General features: G+C 41.5%; 1 protein-coding gene across 8 annotated transcripts in view; it reads left to right on the top strand.

Annotated features, from left to right (window-relative positions):
- The window catches only part of gramd1b (GRAM domain containing 1B), a 406,068-nt gene that overhangs the window by 177,861 nt on the left and 206,139 nt on the right, over positions 1-22,068 (top strand). For all 8 annotated transcript variants that reach the window (XM_033049646.1, XM_033049640.1, XM_033049641.1 and 5 more), the window contains one exon: positions 17,342-17,419. In XM_033049646.1, coding sequence (XP_032905537.1) covers positions 17,342-17,419 — 78 coding nt within the window. The remainder of the gene's footprint in view (positions 1-17,341; positions 17,420-22,068) is intronic.

Below are 22,068 nucleotides of genomic sequence, written 5' to 3' on the forward strand. Positions count from 1 at the left end.
AGGAGAGAGATTCTCAACATTTAAAAAAAAACTAATAACACTTTTATTTTTCATTGATGGGAAGAATTCTCTGCATCTGCTCAGCGGAGGGGGACTGAGTAAGATGGCCAAAAATCACAGCGGCAAGTGGTAGCGTTTTATCTAAAATCAATATACAATCAATGAAGCCTTTCAACTTCAAGCCAAAGCACCCAAGCCGCCACTTGCAATAAGTAGTGCCTTTTCTACTTCAAGCCAAAGCAACCAAGCCACCATTTGCAGTAAGTAGTGCCTTTCAACTTCAAACCAAAGCTCCCAAGCCACCATTTGCAGTAAGTAGTGCCTTTCAACTTCATGCCACCATTTGCAGTAAGTAATGCATTTTAACTTCAAGCCATTGCACCCAAGCCACCATCTGCAGTAAGTAGTGCCTTTCAACTTCAAGCCACACCCAAGCCACCATTTGCAGTAAGTAGTGCCTTTCAACTTCATGCCACCATTTGCAGTAAGTGGTGTCTTTCAACGTCAAGCAACACCCAAGCCACACCCAAGCTACCATTTGCAGTAAGTAGTGTCTTTCAACTTCAAGCCAAAGCTCCCAAGCCACCATTTGCAGTAAGTAGTGCCTTTCAACTTCAAGCCAAAGCTCCCAAGCCTCCATTTGCAGTAAGTAGTGCCTTTCAACTTCATGCCACCATTTACAGTAAGTGGTGTCTTTCAACTTCAAGCCACACCCAAGCCATCATTTGCAGTGGTGCCTTTCTACTTCAAGCCACACCCAAGCCATCATTTGCAGTAAGTAGTGCCTTTCAACTTCAAGCCAAAGCAACCAAGCCACCATTTGCAGTAAGTAGTGCCTTTCAACTTCAAGCCAAAGCAACCAAGCTACCATTTGCAGTTAGTGCCTTTCAACTTCATGCCACCATTTGCAGTAAGTGGTGTCTTTCAACTTCAAGCAACACCCAAGACACACCCAAGCTACAATTTGCAGTAAGTAGTGCCTTTCAACTTCAAGCCAAAGCTCCCAAGCCACCATTTGCAGTAAGTAGTGCCTTTCAACTTCAAGCCAAAGCTCCCAAGCCTTCATTTGCAGTAAGTAGTGCCTTTCAACTTCATGCCACTGTGAGATATATGGTTTGTGCTCACAATCACTACTCAGAGACTTATCCCTCACACCACCATTTGCAGTAAGTGGTGTATTTCAACTTCAAGCAACACCCAAGCCACACCCAAGCTACCATTTGCAGTAAGTGGTGTCTTTCAACTTCAAGCCACACCCAAGCCATCATTTGCAGTAAGTGGTGTCTTTCAACTTCAAGCCACACCCAAGCCATCATTTGCAGTAAGTGGTGTCTTTCAACTTCAAGCCACATCCAAGCCACACCCAAGCCATCATTTGCAGTAAGTAGTGCCTTTCAATTTCAAGCCAAAGCAACCAAGCCACCATTTGCAGTAATAGTGCCTTTCAACTTCAAACCAAAGCTCACAAGCCACCATTTGCAGTAAGTAGTGCCTTTCAACTTCATGCCACCATTTGCAGTAAGTAGTGCCTTTCAACTTCAAGTCAAAGCTCCCAAGCCACCATTTGCAATAAGTAGTGCCTATCAACTTCAAGCCAAAGCAACCAAGCCACCATTTGTAGTAATAGTGCCCTTCAATTTTAAGCCAAAGCTCCCAAGCCACCATTTGCAGTAAGTAGTGCCTTTCAACTTCAAGCCAAAGCAACCAATCCACCATTTGCAGTAAGTAGTGCCTATCAACTTCATGCCACCATTTGCAGTAAGTGGTGTCTTTCAACTTCAAGCCACACCCAAGCCACCATTTGCACTAAATAGTGCCTTTCAACTTCAAGCCAAAGCAACCATTTTCAGTAAGTAGTGCCTTTCAACTTCAAGCCAAAGCAACCAAGCCACCATTTGCAGTAAGTAGTGCCTTTCAACTTCATGCCACCATTTGCAGTAAGTAGTGCCTTTCAATTTCAAGACACACCCAAGCCAAGCCAACCAGGGGAGGGGGGAGGAGGGGGGCTTTCTGGAGCGCAAGTATGAACCATTTTAGAACATAGACATTTTTTTGCAAGCATTTTAGAACCAATAGACATTTTTTTGCAAGCTTTAGAACCAATAGTCATTTTTTTGCAAGCTTTAGAACCAATAGAGACACTTTTTGCAACCTTTAGAACCAATAGACATTTTTTTGCCAGCTTTAGAACCAATAGCCATTTTTTTGCCAGATTTAGAACCTATAGACATATTTTTGCCAGCTTTAGAACCTATAGACATATTTTTGCCAGCTTTAGAACCAATATAGACATATTTTTGCCAGCTTTAGAACCAATATAGACATATTTTTGCCAGCTTTAGAACCAATAGAGACATATTTTTGCCAGCTTTAGGACCAATAGAGACATATTTTTGCCAGCTTTAGAACCAATAGAGACATATTTTTGCCAGCTTTAGAACCAATAGACATTTTTTTGCCAGCTTTAGAACCAATAGACATATTTTTGCAAGCTTTAGAACCAATAGACATTGTTTTGCAAGCTTTAGAACCAATAGACATTTTTTTGCAAGCTTTAGAACCAATAGCCTTTTTTTGGAAGCTTTAGAACCAATAGACATTTTTTGAAAGCTTTAGAACCAATAGACATTTTTCTGCAAGCTTTAGAACCAATAGACATTTTTTTGCAAGCTTTAGAACCAATAGACACTTTTTTTGCAAGCTTTAGAACCAATAGACACATTCTGCAAGCATTTTAGAACCACTAAGGGCACTTACATTTGAGTAGACATGTGTTCAGTGTTATTCACAGCTCAGAGAAACGTGACCCTCTGCCTTCTTCCATCTTGAAGAGTGTGTGAGGCACACCACTTCCTGGTTTTATAGTCCCTCCCCCCTGCCGCCAGCGGGGGCAGCAGAGAGAATGGGGAATTTTGTAAAATCATTAATATTTCTGTCATTTTTCATCGGCTGGAAAAATCCTCGGCACACATGCGGCGGAGGGGGGCTCTGAGCGAGGTGGCCAAAAATGACTGCCGTAGGTGGCGGCGTTCTCTCGGAAATCGCAGCACAGATGGCCAAAACCGGTCAAGAACAGAGTTTTAGTAATATAGAAGATATATATACTAGACCAAGTGGGACTTTGTCTTGAACTGTTGATTTCATGGGATAAATCTCTACCAGAATATGTAAAGAAGTTCCCGTTAGCAACCACAAAGTTACATTTACCTGTGAAAGATCACCATACCATAGAAATGCTTATGGTTTCAGATTAAAATTCCCAGCATGCAATTCTGCCCATTGACATTTACAACATTTATTAAAATTTTCCGACTAAAGTCTGACTAATTGAAGATCAACTGTGATTAGTATCAGGAATTGCAAGGTGAAGGTGTAAAGGAGATTTATCTGGATGTTGCTGGGATAGAATTGATGAGGAGGTTAAACTGGATCAGCTGGGTTTCTTCTCCTTGGAGTGGACTAGGGCATAGTTATGGTTGATAGTGAGAAACCTTTCCACATAATGGAAACATCTAAAATCAGAGGGCACATGGTTTACGTTGAAGAGTAAGAGGAGTGATTAGTGGGGAGTTGAGGATTTTATTTTTCACTAACACTAAGGTTGCTTTCTGGAATACACTGTCTGAGAAGATACTGGAGACAGGTACTCTCATACATTTAATAAGTATCTGGACAAGCACTTGATTTGCCAAGAAAAACTATAGATCAGGTGCTGGTGAATGGGATTTGTATAGATGATCCACATGGGCGTGGTGGGTAGAATAATCTATTGCTGTGCTGCATGATTCTTAAAACCATACATTCTTGGAACTACTCAGTAGGTCAGAAACCATCTATGCTGAGAAAAACAGTGACGACATTGCAGGTCAATGATCTTTCATCAGTACTAATATAAATTAGCAGAGAAGAGGAAGGGGGAAAGGGTGAAGTAAACACATTTCCCACAGTGTGATCTCCTTCCTTTGTACTGTAAAAACCACAGTCAGATCCCGCAGCAACTTTGCAGAGCATGTATGCACAGTTTGCAAGATGGCCCTAATCTTGATCCCTTTACTTTGTTACCCAATTCCCACTGTGATCTTTTTATTTTTGACGTCCCACAGTATTCCAATGTAAGCTTGAGGAACAGCACCTCATTCTCTAACTTGATATTTTATAGCTCTCAAAATTCAGTATTGAAATCAACAGCATTAGACTTTCAGGTCACTGTTAAATCTTGGTAGTTCTCATGAAATGTCACCAACCTGTAACTGAGCCCTCGTCATACAGCATAGAAACAGGTACATTGGCCCAATTTGCCCACGTTGACCAACATGCCAATCAACACTAGCCCCGCCTGTGCGTTTAACCCATCTGTACATAACAAAATCTGTACATAACTAAAACTCTGAACTAAAACTCTGATCCGGTTTGCGCGGTCTTTCTATTTGCACAAAAACGGTTCGCGATAGCACTACGATTTTTTGCCAGTTCACTCACCGTTCTACTGTGCTGCGCCTGTACGGAGTTTCTTTCCAATCGGTTGAATGTCGTAAAAGTTAGCGAGGTTTTAAAATCTTAAAAGCCGCGTCTGCGCAGATCGATCTCTTCTGCCAGTCAGCACTGCGCGGATTAGTCTATTCCCCTGACATTCTCCGAGACGGTTCGCCCTTTCCTGCGCCATCGCGTCTTTACTGGAGCTGAGGATGGCCGGCGGAGGTTTCCAACTGGACACAATTTTCAGCGGGACCCGAAGCGACCCGAAGCAGCCCAACCCCAAGCAGCCCAGCGTCAGAGACCCGACCCAGCTCAGCCCAGCACAGCGTGAGAGACCCAGCCCAGCCCAGAGTCGGAGACCCAGCCCGGAGTCGGCGATGTCGCCTAACGGAAAGTGGAGACTCTGATTCCAGCGGAGGAGAATGACCAGTGACCAGCGCCCGCTATGAGTCCCCATCGCACCGCCAATTCAGCCATTACCTCTCTGGTCCCCCTCGCTGGCTCCTCCCCCGTGATGCCCCCCTCTCCCCCATGGCTCTTTCCCGTCTTTTCTCTGAGCTCACTCCCCCCCTCCCTCCCCCCTGCCCACACACCCCTCTCCCCCACAACTCCCCCCTGCCCACACACCCCTCTCCACCCACACAACCGCCCCCGCCCACACACCCCTCCCCCCTACAATCCCTCCTGCCCCATAACTCCCCCCGCCCGCACCCTCCCCTTGCAAAAGATAATATATACTACCAACCTTTTTCTTAATTTTAATTAACATGGTAGAAGAATTGTTTACCTTACTTTTATGCTTTAACCAAATGTAAATGACCTAAAATCTATTATCGATGTAGAAATGAAAATCAGACCCTGCTAAACTAACTTGCTATTTATCACCATAAAAGTCCATTTTCATATCTTTAGTGTCAACTGTAAAAAATTATTTACATTGTACCTTGTAACATGGTAAACAAAATAATGAGTAGAAAAGATAGTGAGTGGGAAAATGAGTAAAATAGAGAGTAGGAATGTCTATCCAAAATATTGATTCTGGGAGTCTTATAGATAGGCACATGGATATGCAGAGATTGGAGGAATATGGACCACAAGCAGGCAGAAACTTATGTTCACCGCAGGCATTGTCCACCGTCTTGATGTAGGGCTTCCTGGAGATTGCTTTGACAACGGGCAGATTAATGAGCAATGTCCATCACTTTCTGCAGCCTCCTTCATTCCTGTGCATTAGAAATACAAATGAAATCAGTCAGTATGCACCACGCCCACTGAAATATAACAAGAATATTCAACGACATGCCTAATCACCTCAAACATCTGAGTAAGTCGAGGTATTGGACAGCTTTCCTTGAAGTTGCATCAATGTGCGGAGCTCAGGACAGATCATCAGAGATGTGTATGCTCTGGTAGTTGAAACTATTGACTCTTTCCACTGTTGTCCTGCTGATGAAGACAGCTGCATGGTCCCTTGTCCTTCCCTTCCTGAAGTTAATGCAAACTTTTCACTCGCCACTGAGCTGCTTGGCCTGGTTGGAATTTCCAGTATAATCCTTTGGTTCAGATTTCTAGTAACTGCATTACTTTGAATTTAGCAGTTGTGGCATTGATTAATTTATTTTCCTGCATTTACCATTTCGTTGTATCCTTTGCTAGAGAACTTAGATCGACCCATGTCTGAGTATCTGGTAACAGAAGCTCCCCTTATGCTGGTAAATTTGCACACATCTGTCTGAAAATTCAGTATACCTTCTCAACAGTTGTAGCATATTGTTTAATGTAAACGGTGTAATGAATTTGATCTCTGCAATGTATTTGCATTTCAACACATTCAGCAAATACAGTATTCACATTTCTGCTTCCTGACTGAAGTTAATACATGTGATCATTTAACATTTATACCTAGTTGATGTCAAATGTCTTCTATTGGCAGCAAAATCTTTCCAGAAAGCAGAAATGTCAAAAATAAAGTTGTCACATAATGAAATATAATGTAAATGATAATGACTTTTGACTGGTGGTTAGGTAAAATCATGTTAACTCCCATCCTGTGCTTGCTCTCAAGAGAGAACAAATAATAAACCTAGAGGTTTGGGTTCCTGTGTTTCAGACAACAATGGGTAACCTTTAGATATCTCCAGTCAACGGACACACTGCTTACAAATTCTCTAAAGCAGTTTAAAACGGTGAATAGATTTTGGGAATGGCTTTATTTGCATCTGAAATTACAATAGTGTATTGCCTCAGGAATTGGACACAAGGGGGCGCATCCTGTATATCAAATAGAGGTTTTTGTAATGATAAGGAGCTGATTTCAGTTTGTTGCATAATGTCCAATATGTTCTAACATGAATATCAATTCATTTAAATAAATAAATTTGACTGTATGGGAGCTTTGTTAAGTATCAGAATCATGGTTTTGTTCAACATTTTAGATGGAATGTGAGAGGCAGCATACCATTTCCTGCATTTTAGAAAGTAGCCTTCATGAGTTTGGCATATTTACTCATGCTCACATCTTCAAGCCATGTTACTTATCTGATTTTGTTATCTACTTGACTTTTGAAAACAAACACAGTAGCATTTGGCTGCAAGTGGTGCATAAAGTAGCCAATTAAGGCAAGATATATTCATATTTACAGCATCCCAGAATAGCTTCTGAATTTCTTGATAGTTTTGAGATTATTTGATAAGGAAGCAAATGGTTCATCCCCTTCAGTAATTTTTTTTTTCAGGATTCCTTCCCACATTTTTCATGCTCCACTAGTCTCTCCAGCTTTTATTGTAATATGAAACAAATGCTAGCTTATTCACAGAGGGTTTCTCGTTATATTCTTCTAATTCCCCCCCTCCCCCAAAATTTAGATGAATGTTTGCAGAAACCAGTGGTGAGGAATGGACAATTTTTCAGTTTGCATGAGCAATCTAAGATCATGAACCAGATATAGAGTAACATTTCCCCTCGTCTTCTGTGCCAATTCCTTAATGGCTGCATCAGAAACGTATTCACCTCTCTGTGTACCTTTTAATATTCCTCATAACAGCCTGGTTTTGACATTACAAACCGAATGAGAATTTGAAAAAAAACTTCCTTCCGACAAAGAGGGAATATGTTTGATCTAATGTGATGTGCATACTATATTCAATATGGTTAAATATGTGCCATCCAAATTGTACTATAGCTATACTTGGGGGGGGGGGGGGGGGGGGATGCATATATCATTAATTGGAATATTTTTGGATGTGGTTATAAATTTGGAAACATACCTGAATTAAAATTATATAAAGACTTTTTCAAATTACCTCGAATTTTATAGAATTTGCTGAAAAGAACAATTTCAGCATCAGACTGTGTTAGGGTGAGCCTCCACTTACCTCTGCACACAGTTGTGATGTGGAATGAATAGAATTAACATTGACCTTAATCATAGATGCATTTTCTCAACTTTTATGTAATTTATTCAAATTAATTGGACCACTTGGTTGCTCTAAATACTGATTTCGCTTATGTAAGTTAACTGATGCTTTGAATCAGGCTTGCTGAAAGTATTCCTGAATTATGAAAAAATTGTAATGCAAGATATCTATATGGCCCATTGTACTTATTGAGGAAGAGCTGCCAGCCTATTTTCACAGCCGAAAGCTTGCATTTGAGTTTAGGACATTGAATGGTTTGGCATTGATTGTTGTGTTTCTACTGTTGGCAAGATGTGAAGTTTGAATTACAAGTCTGGTTTAGTTTTTTGATGCTTGTTTCCAATGATGAATTCACACACTAAATGTGTACTGTTGGTGCAAAGCTAAAAGCCTTAAACTTAATGTATAAATCATGAGTGAAAGTTCAAGCTAAATTTTAGTTGAAATTTGGAGGTTAACACATGCACAAAAAGCAATGTTATGTGGAAAAATAGTAATTATTGATCTGACTATGAATCTATTTACAACGTCTAGACCTTTATGCATAATGCACTGCATGCTACTAATGATTAGCTTCTTGAAAGGTTAGAAATGTTGATTCATATAAAAATGGCATAAATGCATGTATACATTGGGTATGCAAGCAAATAATTTCACTGTGCCTTATCACATGTGACAATAAAGTATTCCATTCCATTTCATTATATTGAAACCATTCCAAGACTGTTCTTTAAATAGATTAATACCCTACGTAATTATTATTTAAAAAAAACTATCTGTAAAGTTTTCCTTGCTTAAAAAAATGTTTTAACTGACCCTTTAACCACTTCCATCAAGACTGTGTTGCAATTAATTCACATGTACTGCTGCATTGCATCAGTAACTTAATGTTGGAGTTTCATCAGAGTCTTAGCAGATTTTTTGGCACATACTAATGTAGTTCTTTTGGAAAATTGAGTAATGGGACTTGATGACTGAAATTCCTTTGTGTGCCTGCAACTGCATCCAAAAATGGTCTGTAGTCAGCTCGTAACTTTTTCCTTGACACATTTAAATTATTTTTCTAGTTAGAGTTATAAACCCATCTCTAAGTGCACTCTCTATCAACTTGGGCCACTTCTTAATTTTCTGAGAAAAACATTCTTCTACTTTGATTATCTGGTAACAAGGATGCTGCATCTTGTTGAAGTTGGGTAAGTGGTGCTTAATATTTAGTGTGGAACGTTAGACTCGGGGTCAGTGCTCTCACCACAGATATGAATATTCCAGCTTCAAAAGCAGTGAGTGTGCTTCTAAGTTCAGAAGGTTGGTGTTTTTGACCCCATTGTATCTCACCTTTGAATTAAAGCAAAAATTACATATTTGACAGATACTCGTGTTATATTTTGGAAGCATGGAATCTTTGGGATAGAGATTAAATCACATTTAAATGCATACCGTTCATTGGTATTATACTGTCATAAAATTAAATTAACATTTATTTTGTTGGCAGATGTTTTTTTTGTTTAGGTTTATTATAGTCGACTGTACGAGGTACAGTGAAAAGCTTTGTTTCTCATGCCATCCAATGAAATTAGATACTATACATACCTTATAATCAAGTCAAACTCAAGTACAGTAGGTAGAGTGAAGGGAAAGACACAGGGGGCAGAATATAATTTTTTGCATTATAGTGCAATAGTTCCAGAGACAAAGTCCAATACCTGTAATGAGGTAGAGGAGAATTGACTTATTAGACTGTTCGGTAACCTGATAACAGGGAAAGAAGCTGTCCATTAGTTTGATGGTGTGTGCTTTCAGGCTTCTGTATCTTTGGCTCAACAGGTGCAGGGAGAAGAAGGGATGACCAGGTTGGGAAGGGTCTTTGATTATATTGGATGCTTTCCCAAGCAGTGTGAAGTATAGATAGTGTCAGTGGCGGGATATCTGGTCTCTGTGAAGGGCTGGGCTGCATATATAACTCTCTGTAATTTTTGTATTCTTGGGAAGAACTGTTCATTAAAACCTCCTTCTTTCACCTCCGCAACATCGCCAAAATCAGACCCTCTCTCACACCTCCCGCTGCTGAAAGACTCATCCATGCCTTCATCTCCTCCCGACTGGACTACTGCAACTCACTTCTCCTTGGCATCAGCTCCACCTACATCAACCGACTCCAACTGGTCCAGAACGCAGCCTCCCGACTCATCACCCACACCAAATCCTGGCATCACATCACTCCAGTCCTCAAACAACTTCACTGGCTTCCCATCTCCCACCGGATCACCTACAAAATCCTGGTCCTCACCTACAAAGCCCTCCACCATCTGGCCCCCCCATATCTCACTGACCTTCTCTCCCCCTACCAACCCTCACGGTCCCTCAGATCCACATCAGCCGGTCTCCTCTCCATCCACAAATCCAACCTCCGCAGTTTTGGGGACAGAGCCTTCTCCAGGGCAGCTCCCAGGCTCTGGAACTCCCTCCCCCAACTGATCCGCAATTCCGTGTCCCTCACCATCTTCCAGTCCCGCCTCAAGACCAATCTCTTCACCTCTGCCTATCCTTAGCCCCACGTCCCCCTCCCTTTTCATCTGTGCTTGAATATTGTGTTTTGAATTGAATTCTGTCTTTAATTTGTGTACTAGTCATGTCTCTGCTATTTATTTCATTCCGCTTACATGTTTTTCCTCTACTTGCTAAATTTTTGTAAGGTGTCCTTGAGACTCTTGAAAGGCGCCCATAAATAAAATTTATTATTATTATTATTATTATCTGTAGAAGTTTGTCAGAGTCATTGGAAACATGCCAAACTTCCCCACTCTCTTCAGAAGGTAGAGGCATTGGTGTGCCTTGGCTGTTGCATCAATGTGGTTGGTCCACAACAGAATGATGGCATTATTTACGCCAAGCAACATGAAGCTCTCAATGCTGTAATGTGAATACATTATGTCAGAATGGATAATTCTGTCAGAATAATGTCACTTTAGCCTCTTCAAGAAGTCCCTTTTGCATGGGAGAAATATAATGGAAAATTCACACTCTTCAGTTAAATGTTATCTTTTTTTTTCAAATTCTTTCTTTATTCTTGGGATATTAATAAACAATTTTGTTGTTCATCCCTAGTTGTTCCTGTGAAGATGTTGGCATTCTGTTTGAATGCATGATGGTAAAGGTTCTCTCAGAGAGTTGATAGTAAGGCAGTTCTAGGATTTTAACTTGGTAATGCCAATATATTTTCATGTCAGAAATATAAATGGGAGAGGATCTTGGAGACAACAGTGTTACTGTGCATTTGCTTTAGGCTGATGAATAATTTGCTGTTTAAGGAGACTACTATGTCTTCAATGGTGCTAAACTTCCTGAGCTTTGTTGCAACTGTAAACTTCTATGGAATTGAGAGCTGGATGCTACTTGGCTTACTCGGGGGTTATAGATAATGGATGGTATTGAAAATTGATGCCTAGATACAAGTTCAGTTTGCATCTTTGACAGTGCTTATTTCTAGAGAGAAATTCCAACTTCTGACAATGAGTTGTATCAATTCCCTAAAAATAAATCTGTGGTCAAAGCTATAAAAGTAAGGAAAAACTGATGAAGAAAAATGGCATTTCAGGCTATCAAAATTCATTTAAACAGCATTCAACTTGGTTCCCGGATCATTTCAATTATCCTTGGTAACCTTGTCGCCGCAACTCAGGGCGACACAGTGGTGCACCTGTAGAGTTGCTGCATTACAGTGCCAGAGACCCCAGTTCAATCCTGACTATGACTACTGAGTATACAGAGTTTGTACGTTCTCCCAGTGAATACATAGGTTTTTTCCAGATGCTCCGGTTCCACTCCAAAGACATACAGGTTTGCAGATTAATTGGCTTCTGTAAAATTGTAAATTTATCCCTAGTGCTAGTGTATGGGTATGATTGCTGGTCGCAGGGCTGCCAATTCTCATGGTTTGAGCATGAGAATCACTCATTTGGACAAATTCTCACGCTCTCACGATGATCACAGATTTCTCACGCTCTGTCGTGAGAAATTCTGTGATCAACGAAAAATTCAATGAGGGAGGGATGAAAGCAGAAGTAGCGGAGGGGACAAATCCGGGAAGCCGGGGCTGGCGAGTGTTTGCGGGCTGGCGAGTGTTTGCGGGGCTGGCGAGTCGCTCGCTGCAGCTCCGGCCATGGAGCAGCCTCACTTCAAGAGTTAAGAGGCTTAAGAAGCGTTGCACTGCTGCCGTGACAGTCTCTGTGCCGATGGGACAGAGACTCTCAAAGGGAGGGGGAGAGAGAGAGGGGAAGGAGACAGGGAGACAGGCAGGAGAGAGAGAGGGGGTGAGTGGAGAGTGAGGGGGAGAGAGAGGTGAGAGGGGGAGGGAGAGGGAGGGGAGAGTGTATGGAGCGAGAGAGGGAGAGAGAAAAGAAAGAGAGGGGGGGAGAGAGAGAGTTAGGGGAAAGGGAGAGAGAGAGTTATGGGAAAGAGAGAGGGGAGGGGGAGAGAGAGGAGAGAGGGGGGAGAGTGAGGTGGGATCGAGGGGGAAGAGAGAGAGGGGGGAGAGGAGAGGGGGGAGGGAGAGAGAGAATTAGGGGAAAGAGGGGTGGAGAATCTTGTCGAATGCCTTACTGAAATCCATATATACATCAACAGCTCTGCCCTCATCGACCTTTTTGGTCACGTCTTCAAACAACTCAATCAGATTTGTGAGACACGACTTCCCACGTACAAAGCCATGCTGATTATCCCTAATAGCCCTTGCCCATTCAAATGCTTGTACAACCTATCCCTCAGAATACTCTCTAGTAACTTTCCAACTACAGATGTTAAGCTCACGGCATTTTCCCTGCAGCCCTTCTTGAATAGAAGCACAACATTTTGCTGGCACCTCTCCTGTGGTGCCACCAATGGCTGCCTCGCCAACAGTCTGTCCTTTCCTTCTTTGTATGTTTTTAGTGTTCTTTAGCTTGTTTTATGTACGCAACTTCCTTGCGTTTGCCTGCTTTGCCCTTCACTCTAACAGGGTCATACATATCCTGAGCTTTTGTCAGCACACTTTTAAAAACATCCCACTTGGCTGATGTTCCTTTCCCCTCCAATGACCTGCTCCAGTCAACTTGAGCGAGACCTTCTCTCAGACCCTCAAAGTTGGCCCTATTCCAGTTGAGCATTTTAGTATGGGTGTCAGGGGTTCTCTGTCCCTATCCATAATTATCTTAAACCTAATCGAACTGTGGTCACTGGTCCCAAAAGGCTCCTCCACAAACACTTCATTAACTTGCCCTTTCCAATACTACTAGTAGGGCGGTGTTGCCCTCTCACATGTGGGGGCCTCTACATACTGCTTGAGAAAACTCTCCTGAACACATTTGAGGAATTGCACCCCATTTAAACCCTTTGGTAGCAGTTACAGCTGAAATACAAATCAAATACTAGCCAGGCTACCTGATCAGAGCTTGTTGGAATAACTGCATTTGTTTGATTTGTGTCGAGTGTGTATTTTGTGTGCTTTGGCATGGCTGTGTTAAGCTTCTCGGATTCAGTCATTTATCCAGGTCAGGGTCATTTTGTTTTATAATATTTGGTGTTTGAGATTGTTCTAGATGGTTATTTTGCTATTTTCACTTTGCGTTTTAACTTTCCCGCTGAACAAATGTTATTTTCCAATTTATCACATTTTGGTAACTTGTTTATGGACAATGCTGACATCTGGTGGAAGTCCTCATAGTGATTATTTTGTGCGATGATTGACATGCATTTACAGAGAATATAATGAATGGTGATGTTCAATTCACAGGATAAATAGTTACTTTTAATTCAAATTCTAATTCTGTTAGCATTTAATCTGGTTATCATTATGCACCTACTTAGCTGCATTAAGTTGGGTCGTGATTCAGCTTGTGCAGTTCTAGTCGATGTTATCAAACATTTTAAGACGCATATCTAGGTAGGTTCAGATATTCAGGGCCTTCATTTTTTTTAGTCTCTTTTGTAATCATGACAGTGAAACAAAATGTACATCACAGCTGAGATGTATTCAGTCCTTGCGACCCCATGCCTCTGTTCATTGGATATTTTCAAACCGGTTAAATTTGTCAAGAGAATTATTTTTATTTTTTATGTTCATCAGTGATAGGAGCAGAATTGGGCCGTTTGGCCCATCAAGTCTACTCTGCCATTCAATCATGGCTGATCTATATTTCCCTCTTAAGCCCATTCTCCTGTCATCTCCCCATAACCCCTGACACCCATACTAATTAAGAATCTACCTATCCCTGTCTTAAAAATGTCCATTGACGGCCTTCACAGCCTTCTGTGGCAATTAATTCCACAGATTCACCACCCTCTGACTAAAGAATTTCTTCCTCATCTTCCTAAACGTCCTTAAATTTTGAGGCTATGACCTCTGGTCCTAGACTCTCCCACTTATGTAAACATTCTCTCCTTCATCCACTCTATCCAGGCCTTTCACTATTGGGTAAGGTTCAATGAGGTCCCCCATCATCTTTCTAAACAGCGAATGGAAGCCCAGTGCCCTCAAACACTCATCATATGTTGAGCCATGTCAAGCAATGATTGAATGGCAGAGTAGACTTGATAGGCCAAATGGCCCAATTCTGCTCCTATCACTGATGAACATAAAAATTAAAAATAATTATCTTGACAAATTTAACCTGTTTGAACATATCCCATGAACATTGCTGGGATCATTCTCATAAGCCTCCTCTTGACCCTCTCCAGCAGCAACACATCCTTCCTCAGATATGGGGCCTGAAATCTGAATTTTGATTTCAGAATAAACTTCAACTATTGGAAATCTGAAATCCAGAAATTGGTGAAAATACTCAGTAGGTCAGGCAGAATTTATGGGAGAAGAAATAGTTAACATCTCATATCAGACTCTATGCTGTGTGTTTTCAGCATTTTCTGTTTTTTAAACTATGCTTTCTTTCTGTTTAACTTTCTGTGCATTTACATACTTGTTCTTAAATATGCTGGTTCAGATCCCTTGCTCTGAGGGAGTACCATTTAAATGAAAAATTGACTGTTTTCTTCTCCCATGAATACTGTCTGACCTGCCATTTTCACTTATGCTTATTATCTATTCTTCAATCTGGCACACACTTGTTTTTCCTTCTGAACAGATATTTTCAATCCTTTGTAGTGGATATCCAGTAGATGTATTTTAGATTTGTGGCCTTGATTTGTTTTAAAACATGGAATCTCCAAAAGATGAGCTTGGAGAGAAACTGTTAGTGCCCAGCTTCTCAAAAAGCAGGGACATTTTGACAGCAGATTGCAGATTTTTATGCTTAACTGCACAGCTGCATTTGCTCGAAGCTGATGTCTGGTTTTCTTCTATCAGTAAATGTTGATGGCCTCAATATTACTTTTGGATAGACAAAAACATCTGAGCGGTCTCAGTTAGACTGTAAATTCACACGAATGCCTGTCCCAATGTAACTGATCTACTATTTAATCAAATCAATAATCAAATAAAATACTGTACTAAAAAATGTCATCCGTAGATCTCCAAATTTGACTTGAGTGCTACCAAATACGGAGATTAATGATGGAACATTGATGATGTATATAGTGCCCTCCATAATGTTTGGGCCAAAGACCCATCATTTATTTATTTGCCTCTGTACTACACAATTTGAGATTTGTAATAGAAACAATCACACGTGGTTAAAGTGCACATTGTCAGATTTTAATAAAGGCAATTTTTATACATTTTGGTTTCACCATGTAGAAATTACAGCTGTGTTTATGCATAGACCCCCCCCCATTTCTGGGCACCATAATGTTTGGGACACATGGTTTCACGGGTGTTTGTTATTGCTCCGGTGTGTTTAATTGCCTCCTTCATGCAGGTATAAGAGAGCTCTCAGCTCCGGTCTTTCCATCACCGTTGGAAACTTCTATTGCTGTTTATCAACATGGGGACCAAAGTTGTGCCAATGAAAGTCAGAAGCCGTTATGAGACTGAGAAACAAGAATAAAACTGTTAGAGACATCAGCCATACCGTAGGCTTATCAAAATCAACTGTTTGGAACATCATTAAGAAGAACGAGGGCAATGGTGAGCTTACTAATCGCAAAGGACTGGCAGGCCAAGGAATACCTCCACAGCTGATGACAAAAGAATTATCTCTATAATAAAGAAAAATCCCCAAACACCTGTCCGACAGATCAGAAACACTCTTCAGGAGTCAGGTGTGGATTTTTCAATGACCACTGTCTGCAGAAGACTTCATGAACAGAAATACAGAGGCTACACTGCAAGATGCAAACCACTGTTTGGCCGCAAAGATAGGATGGCCAGGTTACAGTTTGTCAAGAAGTACTTAAAAGTGCAACCACAGTTCTGGCAAAGGACTTGTGGACAGATGAGACAATGATTAACTTAGAGGGATGACAAGAGTAAAGTATGGAGGAGAGAAGGAACTGCCCAAGATCCAAAGCATACCACCTCATCTGTGAAACACGGTGGTGGGGGTGTTATGGCTTGGGCATGTATGGCTGCTGAAGGTACTGGCTCACTTATCGCCATTGATGATACAACTGCTGATGGTAGTAGCATAATGAATTCTGAAGTGTATAGACACATCCTCTCTGCTCAAGTTCAAACAAATGCCTCAAAACTCATTGGCCGGCTGTTCATTCTACAGCAAGACAATGATCCCAAACATACTGCTAAAGCACCAAAGGAGTTTTTCAAAGCTAAAAATTGGTCAATTCTTGAATGGGCAAGTCAATCACCCGATCTGAACCCAATTGAGCATGCCTTTTATATGCCGAAGAGAAAACTGAAGGACTAGTCCCCAAAACAAGCATAAGCCAAAGATGGCTGCAATACAGGCCTGGCAGAGCATCACCAGAGAAGACACCCAGCAACTGGTGATGTCCATGAATCGCAGACTTCAAGCAGTCATTGCATGGAAAGGAAATGCAACAAAATACTAAACATGACTACTTTCACTTACATGACATTGCTGTGTCCCAAACATTATGGTGCCCTGAAATGGTGGGACTATGTATAAACACTGCTGTAATTTCTACATGGTGAAACCAAAAATGTATAACATTGGCCTTTATTAAAATTTGACAATGTGCACTTTAACCACATGTGATTTTTTTTCTATTACAAATCTCAAATTGTGGAGGTCAGAAGCAAATAAATAAATGATAGGTCTTTGTCCCAGACATTATAGAGGGCGCTGTAAATAGCTTGTGCTGTGCCAAGCCTTTTGTTATTGCAATAAAGTGTTACAATCAACCATTTAATTCTTAAAGATAAGCACGGGAAATTGCTGTTTATTTAGTTAGAGAGTGATAGGTTGAAGATGACGAGGGAGATGGGCAGTTATTCCAAATATTCAGAGTAAAAGCAAGTTTGATTTAAAAAAAAGAATACTAAAAAGGTCTTGCTGTTCTTGTTATTTGTGATTAATGATTTTTTTTTCATCTTTAGTAGCCAACCGAGCAGTCAACAAAGCAGCCATGATGATGACTCTTCTCGGTACCTGACTCCATATATTCGAGAGGAAAGGTAAGCATTGGCTCACATGTTGCTTAAGTTTAATTATTGTGAAATCTATTTACTTATTAGCATGTTGTTGATATCTGGCTGTTGTGTAATGCAGATAAATAATTTCTTTGGAAATCAGACCAAATTTTAATGATGCATGTTACCATATTAGGGCTGTGTTTGAATAGTGTGCGTCCTGGCCTATATTATAAAATGTCTTAGTGATCGAGGACTTGAATTTGTTAAATAGCATTAGTCTATTGAGATGGTACATTCTGAAAAAATGAATACATTTTTTTGGAATTGAGACAAAGCTGAAATAGGAAATTGTTTTCTACGTTGTTTCTAATGGCAGCATTTACGATCACGAGAATAATTTCATGATCTTTCAAGGAAATAAACTATTCACAACTCGTCAATAAATGAGTAAGTGGAATAAAAAGGAGACCACAAAGGAAAGGGAAGGATTAGTCATGGCAAATAAATATACTTCTCCTTTAGGATGAAAATCTGTAATAGTTTTGATTTGACAGAGGTTGGGACGATTTGTTCCCGAGTGATTGATGAGTGTAATTTTACAGTCTGGTCTATAACTTGTGACACTCCAGGATTCTATTGAAGTTTAAAAACTTCCAACACCAACAAGAACACAAAAAGCTTTGGGTCTTGGATTCTGGGTACAGCAGACTTGAGCAAATGACTTGTGTGGGTAGATAATGCTCCGAAATCACTGGTCACCTGCTCTTGACCCATGCTGTTCAGTCTAGTCTTTTACTGGGAACCTGCCTTCTAGAAAGTTACTATGATGAAGAGCACTATTGGGCCCATTGCAATTTAGACGACCTGTGCCAGCAGGACATCATTCCCAGGTTCATGACAATGCGCCCAGTTAATAATTGAATAAAAGTAATATTACATTTTGTTGCACCCTTAACGTGCCAACGAGCACACGTGATAAACAATTAAAAAAACATTGAAACTAACAGAGTCATAGAATTGTATCGCATAAAGATGTATAGTCTCCCTAATGTTGTATTCTGCATTTCAGGGGTAAACACATGTATCCAATGTACTTATTAGCTACTTTATCAAACCGTTCTGTTACCTTCACAGATTCCTGGCCACATTCAAACAGTTGTTAATATCCCTCCTACACATAGTATTCTACTATTGGTGTTCATCCAAGATGTCCCACCTTCCTGCAATCTATAATTTTCTTCCTATCAACCACACACTCAGTTTTGGCATTATTGGCAATCATTTCAATTGTGACCCCACTATTTAGTGTACACCATGAAATGTTTGAGCTGCTATTGACTCCTGAGAAACTGTTACATGAGGCCAACGTTACATGGGAAGTCCCGTTGACTCTGCCCCACAGAGCTAATTTTTTAATCCAATTTGCCTCTTGCCCATAGATCCCATGAGCTTTGACTTTCCCGACTATCTTGTCAAGTGGAATGTTATTAAATGCCTTGATGAGATCCATGTAGCTATCATCAGGTGTACTTGTTATCTCCTTGGATAGCTTAATCAATTTAATTATACAGAACCTTTCTTTAATCTATGCTGACAGTGCATGTTAACTTATCTCCATGGCCTAACCGAGGTTGTGAGATAATAAAAGAACAAGGTAGAGTAAATTGCATAAAGGTAATACTGATATAGCTATTCGTGGAGATTTAGGAATGTCAGTGAATGTATTTGTCTCCAGGAGAGAAATTCATTTTATATAAACATTTTTGCATATTTTCTGAAGACATTTTGTACTCTGTTGGCTTGTTGCTCCTTTGAGAACTAGCCCTCAGCCATCATTCTTCAGGGAGGCTTAGGGAATGAAAGGGTTTTATCTGGGACCAATGGCTGGACGATTGAGCTGCTTGGCTGTATTTCATTCAGGTGGGGGAGATGCACAACAACCTCCTTGGGTTTAAATGTCTCCCTTTGCCAATTGTCTCTCACAAGCCAATGTGCTGACTCCCTGAAAACTCTGTAGGCCGCCCCCCCATGGTCATCATTTTCTCTGCAATCTGACAGTTGGTAAGTTGGACCTACATGCATTGAATCCTCCTTAACCTCTTCGGTTGAGTTACTGCTGTTGTCGGAATATATATTTTTCTTTTGTACGTCAGCTGTCTGAAACAAAGTGTTGGTACTGTGTTACAGTGAGAAAACCAGTATGTATGGGAATGAAAGGATGGTCCTGATCCAAAGCATTGCCATTAAGGTCAAATATTGTGGAATCTTCTATATTTATTCGCTTCCAATTAAGGTTGCACTTTGCCTATGCCTCTGAACAATTGCATCTAACATTTGAAGTGACTTGGAAACAAAAAAAGCAAATTCTGGAAGGATTTCACTGGGCAGGTTCATTGCCTAAAATTAAATCCAGTGCCATTATCTCTCTTGGTGGGTTTGCTCCAAAGCAATTCAAAAGCTCTCCTGAACGACCTGAAAAATATGAAGAATTATCTAGGGTTGGGAAATCAGATTTATTTTCCCAATCTTATTCTCAATACAGCACAATTGAAAATAGTTTTGGTATTTGCATACTTTCATACCTTCATAACCTTATTAGTCAGTATATGTCAGCATAGAAAGAAGAATAGTTTGAGGTTTCTGAGAATCTAGTTGGCCTTGGAGATTTAAAAATACAATTAAAGTACACAGAAATTCATCCTGTCTTTGCACTATTCAGTTATCTTTGAGCAAAAGTCAAACATTACTGCTGAGTTTTTCTGAGTGACTTTCCTTTCAACAAAGGATGGTGGTACAGGTGCACAACCTTTTATCCGGAGTTCCGGAAACCGAAAAGCTCCGAAAACCGGAATTTTTTTCCAGGATGTCATCTGCACACCAAAGCTCGCGTTTGGCGCCAAACTTCACCCGAAACGACCCACGGTCAACCCAGGTCTGTACTACTGTAGCGGCTGCCTCCTCCCCGGAGACCGGGGAGACACTTAAACATCTGTAAATCATTGCTTAAATGTTAGTCAGTTAGTTTGGAGGGCTTTTATGTGAAGGGGGGGGGGGGGGGGTGAAGGGGGAAACTTTAATTTTTAGTCCCCTACCTGGTCGGAGGGTCGCCATGCAGTAAGCTCCGGAGCGCTGTGGCCGCCGACTCCCAACATCGCGGAGCTGGGGTGTGGGCGTCCGGCCGTGGGCGGCGCCGGTTGTAGCTCCGACCCGGCAACTCTGCCCCTGGCTGCGCGGCGCTCCATATCCAGCGCGGCCCGCGGCCCGTACAGCGACCCGGTAAGGCATTGCCCGCTTCTCGCTGGTATCCCAGCGCTGCGACGCCGCCGACTCCCAACATTGCGGAGCTGGGGCTGCGGGCGTCTGGCCGCGGGCCGCGCTGGATTTGGAGCGCCGCGCAGCCAGGGGTAGAGTTGCCAGGGTCGGAGCTCCATCCGGCGCCGCCCGCGGCGGACGCCCGCAGCCCCAGCTCCGCGATGTTGGGAGTCGGCAGCCACAGCGCTCCGGAGCTTACTGCTGGGCGACCCGGTAAGGCATTGCCCGCTCCCCGCCTCTCCGACCAGGTAGAGAACTAAGAATTAAAGTTTCCCCCTTCACCCACCCCCCACCACATAAAATCTCTCCAAACTAACTGACTAACATTTAAGCAATGATTTACAATGATTCCCCGGTCTCCGGGGAGGAGGCAGCCCCTCCAGACTTTTCAAGCCGCCCGCGCTGCCTACCTAATCTATGCTAAAAATCTTCCATTCGGAAATCTGAAAAATTCCGAAATCCAAGAAGTGTCTGGTCCCAAGGCTTTCGGATAAAAGGTTGTGCACCTGTAGTACTATTTGTTTAGTGCCTTGTTCTCGGCTTTCAGTGATTCTTTCCTTTCACTGTTCGTTTTAGTAAGCAGAATGACATTTACATTTTTGTATATAGCTAGCACTGGAGTATATAAGCTTCACTTGGAACAAACATTTTTGAGTTCAGTTTTTTAAATCTTGATCTGAGTAGCAAAAAATAATTTAAAGTAGATCTATTTCTTCGTTATATTTTTGTGTTTTTTCTTCTTGGTTTCTGATTCTGGATATCTTGCCTGCAAGCACTGTCTTTTTCTCTGAAGCACCTAGCATTTTGTCCTTTTTATATTTATACTCTGAATGATGGATGGTTGCCTGAATCAGCATTGTCAAGCTGTGCAAATTTGAAAATATTTGGTAATTTACTGATTTATATGGATGTTTCTGAAATGTGAGATTAGTTTGACATTGGATGGCATTATGCAACTTTTTGGTACTGACGACTATCGTGGGGTCTGGATATAGTTATTATGCAACATTTCCATCCTTTACAAAACGTTTATAATTAAGGTCAGGTCAGGTCAGGGGAATTCCCCCCCCCCCCCCAGCCATGGGTACCATGTAATCCTGTGCTACCTAACTTCCTCAAACTCAACAGCGATAAAACAGAATTCCTCCTCATAGGCTCCAAATCCACACTCAGCAAAATCAATAACCCCACTCTCACCATCGACGGCACCACTGTCTCCCTATCTCCCCAGGCCCGCAACCTTGGCGTGATCTTTGATTCCACCCTCTCCCTTGAGCCTCACATCCGCCATGTCATTAAAACCTCCTTCTTTCACCTCCGCAACCGCCAAAATCAGACCCTCTCTCACACCTCCCGCTGCTGAAAGACTCATCCATGCC

Source organism: Amblyraja radiata, chromosome 33 (genome assembly GCF_010909765.2).
Source record: "Amblyraja radiata isolate CabotCenter1 chromosome 33, sAmbRad1.1.pri, whole genome shotgun sequence".
Classification (NCBI taxonomy): Eukaryota; Metazoa; Chordata; class Chondrichthyes; order Rajiformes; family Rajidae; genus Amblyraja; species Amblyraja radiata.